This window comes from Hyperolius riggenbachi, chromosome 3 (assembly GCF_040937935.1).
Source record: "Hyperolius riggenbachi isolate aHypRig1 chromosome 3, aHypRig1.pri, whole genome shotgun sequence".
NCBI lineage: Eukaryota > Metazoa > Chordata > Amphibia > Anura > Hyperoliidae > Hyperolius > Hyperolius riggenbachi.
The window spans coordinates 102240247-102249904 of NC_090648.1; the positions used below are offsets into that span (position 1 = coordinate 102240247).

General features: G+C 45.3%; 1 protein-coding gene across 1 annotated transcript; it reads left to right on the forward strand.

Moving 5' to 3' along the window:
- The first annotated feature begins 2546 nt into the window (after positions 1 to 2546).
- Positions 2547 to 5714, forward strand: LOC137562906 (beta-4C adrenergic receptor-like). The gene has a single exon (XM_068274716.1). It carries the CDS (start codon positions 2645 to 2647, stop codon positions 3863 to 3865), a length of 1221 nt encoding a protein of 406 aa, XP_068130817.1. The 5' UTR covers positions 2547 to 2644; the 3' UTR covers positions 3866 to 5714.
- Positions 5715 to 9658: the final 3944 nt, after the last annotated feature.

The following is a 9658-nucleotide window of genomic DNA, read 5'->3' on the forward strand; positions in this document are numbered from 1 at the left end:
GCAGACAGACTGTACACACGCTCTGCTGTCACTGGAACGCCCGCCCAGCGGGAGGGTCTGACGGACCCGTTGTTCCCTGCAGTTCAGCGTGTTTACGAGGCTTTAGGCATTAAAAGGGGGGTTAGTGTTAGGCATTAGGAGGGAGGTTCATGTTAGGAATTAAAAGGGAGGTAGTGTAATGCTGGGTACACATGGTGCAATCTACTGCCTGATCGACGGGTGATCGGAAGTGAAGCTGCATAGTGTGTACATGTCCAAAGTGCACCCAATCGATAGAGCAATCAATTTTCTAATTATAAGTCCGCAAAATTGATCACTTTATCAATCGGGAGCCGATCGGACTTATCGGAAATAATCACCCGCTTCCTGTGAATCGGGCAGAAAATTACATCGTGTGTATTAGGCATTAAGAGGGGCGTTAGTGATAGGCATTAGGAGGGAGGTTAATGTTAGGCATTAGGAGGGAGGTTAATGTTAGGCATTAGGAGGGGGGTTATTGTTAGGCATTAGGAGGGGGGTTATTGTTAGGTACCAGTATTAGGAAGGAAGGTTAGTGTGAGGATAGGGGGGCGGGTAAGTCTATAGTAAAATATTGGTAATATTACATTACAGATATTGAAAGTGAACCAGAGACGAAGCACCCTCATGTATTTTACCATAAATATCAGTGGGGACATTACAGAAAACACCTACCCTGCTCTCTGTTTCATTCTTCACTGTTCAGCCTGCTTCTAATCAGCCCTTACAAAATTCCCGACTGTGCATTCAGTCTGGCTTTGCTCAGGAATCATTATAGCTGAGTCATTATAGCAGAGCCAGAAGGGGGCAGGCTTGGGCTTGAAAAGACATCAGAGAAGACCGTCTCAGCTATAATGATTCCTGAGCAAAGCCAGACTGAATGCTCAGTTGGGGATTTTATCAGGTCTGATTAGAAGCAAGCTGAGCATTGAAGAATTAAACAGAGAGCAGGGTAGGTTTTTTCTCTAATGTTCCCACCGATATATATGGTAAAATACATGAGGGTGCTTCGTCTCTGGTTCACTTTTGTGTGGTATTACCTTGTGCCCAATACAACTCACAGTGACACAATAAATACTCCAGCTAGGCACTCTATTTGGTGTTCAAGAAATTAATTCATAAAACTATATTGGGTGGCGTAGTGGGATGCATTCTCGCCTTGCAGCGATGGGTCCACAGGTCGAATCCCACACCATCTGGGCACTATCTGCATGGAGTTTGTATGTTTGCCCCGTGTCTGTGTATTTTCCTCGTACATCCTGAAATCATAGAGATAAGTTAATTGGCTTACCCCTGATATTGGCCCTAGATTATGATACATACATAGACATATTACTATCTATGCTCTGAGGGACAGTTAAAGAAAACCTGTAACATCAAAAAGTTCCCCTGGGTGGTACTCATCTCGGGAGGGGGAAGCCTCAGGGTCCCAATGAGGCTTCCCACGCCGTCCTCCGTCCCTCGGGGGTCTCGCTGCAGCCCTCCGAACAACGACAATGTAAATATTTACCTTCCCGGCTCCTGCGCAGGCGCTGTGGCAGCTCTCGGCTCCGAAATAGGCAGAAATACCCGATCGCCGTCGGGTCTGCTCTACTGCGCAGGCGCAAGTCTCCGGCGCCTGCACAGTAGAGCGGACCCGACTGAGATCAGGTATTTCCGTCTACTTCGGAGCCGAAAGCCGCAACAGCACCCCCGCTGGAGCCTGCAAAGGTAAATATTGAACAAGCTGTCGGATCTGTCGGGTCGCTGTTCGGAGGGCTGCAGCGAGACCCCTGTGGGACATAGGATGGAGTGGGAAGCATCATTGGGACCCTGAGACTTCCCCCTCCCGAGGTGAGGACCCCCCAGGGGAACTTTTTGATGTTACAGTGTCTCTTTAAGTGACAAGACAATATACTGTGTACAGCGCTGGGGAAGATGTTGGCGCTATATAACTACTAGTACTAAATATTAATAGAAAAAAAAAACCAATAATAATGACAAATTAAGAATCACTAACTCACCACATCCACACTTCAATATACTGTAGAACTTATAATGCCACCAAACCTCCATCATGCTTTCCACTATAAGCTGATGGTGCAGAACTGTTAGTTGTCAGGAACTGTAGAGTGCAGAAGATGAGGAACCACACAGGTCATGCTGTTCTGCCTGAGTATGTTCTTAGTGCAAATAAACAGTAAACACCCCATGCAGCCGAGTCATCAGCAGCTGCTCACTTCTCTATCACTTCCAGCGCAGATCGCCCATTGCTCCGCAGTCCAATGACGCCCAGACTGCTCTAATATCTTATAATCATTTTATCCTCAGTAAACACAGCTGCGATCGCGCCTATCAAATAGCAATTATTTCGTGCCCGTTTCATCCACACTGAGTCCTCATTCACCAGCGGCTGCAGCGAGAGGTGGGAGGGGAGGTGCTATCACTCTGCCGGCTCCGCCCACTCATCATTGCCACCCTGAAGTCAGCGGCGGAGTCCGGAGCGTTCAGTAGTAGTTGATCGCTGGCAGGCGGCTTGACATGGCACACCGCTCTGACTCCTCCATGGGGCTGCAGAGACCTCTGCTTGCCCCTGCACTTTACAGACTCCAAGACTGAGCTGGGACAGCGGCATCCCACCTCCACTATGGTGATGTGCCCGGTGGAGATCTTGGTGCAGCATGCCCAAAATGTCAGCGGCAACAACTATGAACTGACGACCACCCAAAAGTGGCTGATGGGTGCAGCGCTGACCTTCATGATTCTGCTCATCGTGATCGGGAATATGCTAGTTATTATAGCCATTGCCAACACTCCCAGGCTGCAGACCATGACCAACGTCTTCATCACTTCCTTGGCGTGTGCTGACCTCATCATGGGACTCTTGGTGGTGCCACCTGGTGCCACTATCCTGGTGACTGGCCACTGGCTTTTTGGCACAAGGGTGTGTGAGCTGTGGACCTCGGTGGATGTGCTCTGTGTGACAGCCAGCATAGAGACCTTGTGTGTCATAGCAGTGGACAGATACATTGCCATCACCTCCCCCTTAAAGTATGAGATGGTGGTGACCAAACTTAGAGCAAGGTTGGTGGTTTGCTTTGTATGGGCCATTTCAGCTTTGATTTCCTTCCTGCCCATCATGATGCGCTGGTGGAGAGATAACAACAATGCCATAGCTAAGAACTGCTACAGCGACCCCACGTGCTGTGACTTTGTCACCAACATGCCCTATGCTATTGTGTCCTCCATAATCTCCTTCTATGTTCCCTTGGTCATCATGATATTTGTGTATGGCAGGGTCTTCATAGTGGCCTCTAGGCAGGTCAACCTGATAGAAAAGGACAAAGTGAGGTTCAATGGCACGCCATTGCCCTCCAATAAAAACAGAACTTCAAAAAGAAGGCCCTCTGGGCTTTTAGCCATTAAGGAACATAAAGCCTTGAAGACTTTGGGCATAATCATGGGCATCTTCACGCTTTGTTGGCTGCCTTTCTTTGTGGCCAACATTGTCAAGGTGTTTTGCACTTTGTTAATTGACGACAACGTTTTCTTGTTTTTGAACTGGTTGGGCTACATTAACTCAGGACTCAACCCTATCATCTACTGCAGGAGCCCAGACTTCAGGAACGCTTTTACAAAGCTAGTGTGTTGCAATAGGGTAATCGACAGAAAGCTTCATGCGTTGACAAAGAATCCTAAAAGGTGCCAGTACGCCTCAAGCAACCAGCTGGACTGTGATGGAACAAAACACACTGGAGATGCAGAAATGGGCAACGGAAGCCTCAGCAGCAGTAGTCGATGTAGCAGCAGAACTGAGGAGACTAGTCTGAAAAACAGTAATGGACATCCACATCAGTCTGACATATAAGCCACTGCATGGAGACCTCATTCCTCTGAGCCCTTTCGCTCTGTGACAATAACTTTTTTTTTTTGGTCATGGTTATTATTTTTTTTTTCCTGCTCTGATATGACAGAAAGTATTTTTGCACAAATGCTGTTCAGAAAATATTTCGACAAGGGAAGAACTCACTGCTTTGGTATTGTTCTTCTGTATATCTGAGTCTGTCCAAACCTAAGTCTTGTGGTTCACTGTGAGGAAAGCCACACTGCAGCAGAGGACCGCAGGTTTAAATGTTTACTTGCTGCTCCACTCCAGTTAATATCCACATCAGTTTCTTGGCATAGGCAATAGATTTTTTTTATATACCATATTTATAGAAATCTAAGACTACTACCCTGCCATGGCAAACATGTATGTAATAGTAGCTCACTTTACAGGATTTTCCAGTAAGTTAAAATGTACCTGAAGAGATGTCATTATAATTTACCAGAAAATCTCATGCTGACCATACACAGGCAGATTACGAGTATGTCAAATTTCAATTGTGGTTCGACAAAAGATTGGAGAAGCATTTATGATCATTTTGGTATGTGTGAATATTAAGTGACTTAAGTTAAGTCTATATGATGCCAGATGGGAAAAAGTTCTGATTGAAAAATTATTTATAGGACAACTGTAGCGAGAGGTATGTACAGGCTGTCACATTTATTTCCTTTTAAACAATACCAGTTGCCTGGCAGCCCTGCTGATCTGTTTGGCTGCAGTAGTGTCTGAACCACATCAGAAACAGGCATGCAGCTAATCCTGTCAGATTTGACAAGAAACACCTCATCTTCTGCATGCCTGTTCAGGCTCTATGGCTAAAAGTATTAGAGGCAGAGGATCAACAGGATAGCCAGGAAACTGGTATAGTTTAAAAGGAAATAAATATGGCAGCCTCCATATTCTTCTCGCTTCAGTTGTCCTTTAACACCAAAGAGCCTAGAGACTTGATTTATCGAGGCAGGTGCAAAGAAAAAAAAGGAATACATATTAGAACTACATGAATTCAGTGTGGATTCAGTGTGAACTTAGCCTTATGCTGGGCATACACGGCTCGATTTTGCCGCTCGATCGATTCCCCGCTCGATTACGCAGGCGATTCTCTTATCTTCCAGTCGTTTTTCTTATCTTTTTCCATTGTCCTTAATGTGGAATCGAGCGGCGAAACGATCGAGCGGGAGATCGGACGTGCCGGAAATTATCTATCGAGCCATCTAAATGGCTCAGAATTGAGCTGTGTATTCCCAGCATTAGGCTGCTTTCACACTGTTGCGTTGCAAAGGACAATATAGTTGCATAGCAACCACAATGTGATTATGTTGTAATAGTAAACTCACTTTGGTGCATTAGCAGTGCGGTTATACGGAATCGGTCAGAATGACGTAAAGTACGCTGTGCATTATTGTACGACGTGTGCATTGACAGTTCTGTTGAAGCATACTTTTTATGTTCACTATATGTATCACACGTGTAATGCACAATGTGACTTTTCTTCTCTATTGTGTTGTGATCGGGTTCTTCCAGGATGGGCAACACAGCGCAGCACCTTAGTGTGCAAGTAGCCCTAATCGTCTTATATTTGCATCCTTCTTAATTAATCAGGCTGCTGAAATAATGAATGGAAGGGCTGTTAGCCGAACTAAAGACACATTTGTTTTTGGAAGCAAGAGTTTAAAGCAAACCTGCAGCGGAATAAAAAACCTATGATATAATGAATTGTATGTGTAGTGCGGATAACAAATAGAACATTAGTAGCAAAGGAAAGAGACTTATTTCAGTTATATAGCTTTTTTTAAAAAATAACATTGCATCATTCTTTCAAATTTGCAGTTTAGAAACCACCCTCTGTCTTTTATGCTATAAAACAAATAAGAAATAATGACCCTTTGAACTTTCCTGCAGTAAAACCTTATATCAAGTTGTCTCTCGCTGTTTCTTGGCTGTTTAATGGGTTGAGCAGCTCCGAGAAGCTCTTTTGCGTAGACAACAACTAATATTTTTTAACTCTTCCTGTAAAGGAAAACAATAGGAGACTCTTTACTTTGCTACTAATTCTTAGCTGTACGGCACATACAATTCATTATCACATGTCAGGTTTGCTTCAAGAGGAGAGAGGTACTAAGTTATCCCTGTAATTGCAATTTTTAAATACTAGTTCATTCGCTTAGCTAAAACAGCATGTTCTGCCCCTGTATTGTGTCTGCTGTTTGGCATGCTTGTAGAAACCCTGAGCAGTGCCAGCAACAACAAGCTATGTCGTATCTGGAGCCGTCAGTGAAATATTACATGAGGCTAGCTGGAGATGTTAGGTATTAGATGGATGTATTAAGCATAATTAATGTACTACCTCTTCTTTTTACAAATGAGAGTTATAAACACTTGCACATTCAGCCAAGTTAGTACATTGCTTTCCATGAAAGAACGGGAGCAGCAAACCCAGTACTGCACAGGAGCCAGATCCTGGTGGAATGCGATAGCAATCAGTCTGGAAATTCAATCAGGTTAATTGCATCTTCTGCCAAGCAGAGACATAGATAGAAAGAGGGATGCCTGGGTGGAGGTTGAACACCCCTACTGATATTCAGTGGTAGTTTGATCCAGCCGTCCAGCGTACACTTAGCTACTTAGCATTGTATGTCCATGGGCAGCTACAATTCTTGGAAGGGGGGTTGTTATTATTTATATAGCGCCGACATGGTCCGCATCGCTGTACAGAGTATATTGTCTAGTTGTCACTAACTGTCCCTCGGAGGGGCTCACAATCTAATCCCTGCCATAGTCATATACTTATACCATGTAGTGCATGTATCATAGTTTATGGCCAATGTAGTAGGAAACCAGTTAACTTATCTGTATGTTTTTGGGATGTGGGAGGAAACCAGAGCACCCAGAGGAAACCTCGCAGACACAGGGAGAACAGACAAACTCCTTGCAGATAGTGTCCGGGTCCGGACACAAACCGGGGACCCAGACCTGCAAGGCGAGAGAGCAAACCACGCCTCAGTGCCTCCAAGAGATGAATTAAGATGAAAGGGGTGCCCGAGGCAAGGTAGAAGCTTCGGCTCTCCCTTACGGCCCTTTTGGCAATCTGATGTGGAGAGGGGTCATAGAAGGCAGCAGGTGGGCCCCTTGACACCCACTAAGCTCCAGGCACCTGTCTACGTTGCCTTGTGGATGATTCTGCTCTGGGTTGCACAGCTAAGTAGACAGACAGTTTAGGGAATATTGAACACCTTATCAAGGGTGAATCGTTTTCAAAAGGTTTAAAGTGGACCTGAACTCAGAACTTCCTCTCTGCTCTAAAATATACGAAACAGCATAATAACCTTTAAAGAGGAACGGCAGCCTAAACAAACATACTGTCATTAAGTTACATTAGTTATGTAAATTAAAATATATTGGTAATATAATTTCTTACCCACACTGTTTTAAAAGAACAGGCAAATGTTTGATTTCATGATGGCAGCCATCTTTTTGGTTGAAAGGAGGTGACAGGGAGCATGATACACAGTTCCAACTGTCCTGTGTGCTGATCACCCCTCCCAGTTGCTAGGCAACGTGAATAACAACATAGGAAATCCCATCATGCTCTGCACAGCATCGGGGAAAAAAAGCCCAGGCTTTTTTTCTTTGATGGGTGGAGCTTAGGTAAAAATGCAGCTAAAAATGAAGCTTTGGTAAGAAAAACAATGTTCTGATGCTGTGAAACTGTTAAACAAACACCAAGCCTTTTCAGTTCTGCTGAGTAGATTTTTAGTCCGGAGGTTCACTTTAACCTCCCTGGTGGTATGATAAATGCGGCTGCGCGGCCGCGGGAGGTTTTTTTTTCAAATTATTATTTTTTTTTAGCATGTAGCTAGCCTAGCGCTAGCTACATGCTTCCCCCCTCCCTGCTGCGTCCCCCCCCCCGTACCTACCGATCGCCGCCGGCGCCGCTTGCCCATAAGGAAATCCCGTTCTGAATGGGATTTCCTTGAGGGCTTCCCCCGTCGCCATGGCAACGAACGGAGTGACGTCATCGACGTCGTGACGTCACAGGGAATCCCGATCCACCCCATAGAGCAGCTTGGCCGCGATTGGCCAGGTTGCGCAAGGGGTATGCAGGGGGGGACTGTTTCTGCGGTGGGTAGCGGCGCATCGGCGGCGATCAGACCAAACACGCAGCTAGCAAAGTGCTAGCTGCGTGTTTGAAAAAAAAAATTATGTAAATCGGCCCAGCAGGGCCTGAGCGACACCCTCTGGCGGCTTACCCCGTGTCACACACGGGGTTACCGCCAAGGAGGTTAAAGAAAAACATTTCTTGGTTACAGCTGATACAAATCCTGCAATAAATCTGCAGTGTCTACTTCCTGCTTTCATAGAAGAAAACATAAGGGTTAACATCCTGTGTTTACATATTAGCTGTTCTACTGACACAGCTGAAAAATTGTATTACAGTTGTGATTAGTCACAGATGAGGGGGAATTAGACAGGCTAAACTCTCTAAATACATACAGGGTGCATTTCTCTGGTTTCCTTCTGCCTTGTTCAGGTCCACCTTAAAGTACAAATTAGCCAGTCTTGTTAAAAAATAGAAGTGTCTCTAAAAAAAAAGACATGAAAAAATATTAAGTTTGGTTTTGGTATTACAGAGCATTCTGACCCCGGATCAGCTTATTTCGGCGCGCGGCTCTGAGAGGCGAGCGCCGAAACTTGGAGCCCCATAGCAGCAATGTTATGCCGTGCGGGGCATGTAGCGGTAATTAAGGCTCTGCCGGCTGCCAGGCCCCGAATTACATCTCCCTCCGAATTCCGAGAACTTGGAGGGGGAATAGTATTTAGCGCCACCTCAGTATTTTGCGGCAGCGGTGAAAGCCGTCGTTCAGCTCTCACCGCGCCGAACTGAGCAGTGCTAAAAAGACATGCACCCCTCCGACACAATGTAGACATCAACATATATTTAAACGTATGTGTAAGATCGTTGCTGAGTAGTCAGCTGTGTAAAATCTCATGGATTTCTGGACATCTCTCTGTGTCTTGATCATGGCATGGTTAAATTCACAGCAAATTTACGAGTTTTCTTCTCCTCCCTATCCTCTTCTTTTCTCTTGTCTCCTCTCCCTCCCCTCCTATCTCCTTTTTCTCTTTGTTTTCTCATGAGAACGCGTCTGATCTTCTGTTGAACCGATCCAAAGATCTGCCTGTGTATGGCAAGCCATGTTTTCAGCATGCACTTTTTAGAGGAGCTAATCTTTTGCTACGCAGCAGTATTTTCAGGTAAATCGGATGCATAGTTGCTTTAGGCACAGTTATATATCAGCCATAAATCTGGTGCTGTTTTTCCTCCAGTCTGTCTGGGAACTGCCCCATAGGGAGATGCTGTTTTTCATCAACCTGTCTAGCCAGTTTCTGAATGAAGAGTCCAGTCATATTCCAGTGCTAGTTAATAGTCAGAGTTTAAAGAGGCTCTGAACATCTTTATCCAAGCCTCGCAGCTAGGGGACTAAGGGAGCGAACGAAACCAGTTGTTGGACAGGCAGATGTGAAGCAGTACGGTAAAGGTAAAACAACACCAGATGACCATAAACAGCACTGGGGCTAATTTATACTGCATGAAGCTGATGGAGAAATAAGAGGCGTTGCCTGCAGCAGCCAATCAGGCGTGGTTCTCAGGCTCCGTCCCGTGAAGGTAAAATTACAGATTGGTTGCTTTGGGCTGCACCTCGTTATCTTACAGTATTTGGAAATGAACTCCTAGGTATTTTGCTGGTTGTGAATTACAGTACTACCTGTTACAGC

Bases quoted from the DNA above. Each gene is read 5' to 3' on its own strand.
- LOC137562906 (XM_068274716.1), top strand. From the start codon at position 2,645: ATGGTGATGTGCCCGGTGGAGATCTTGGTGCAGCATGCCCAAAATGTC.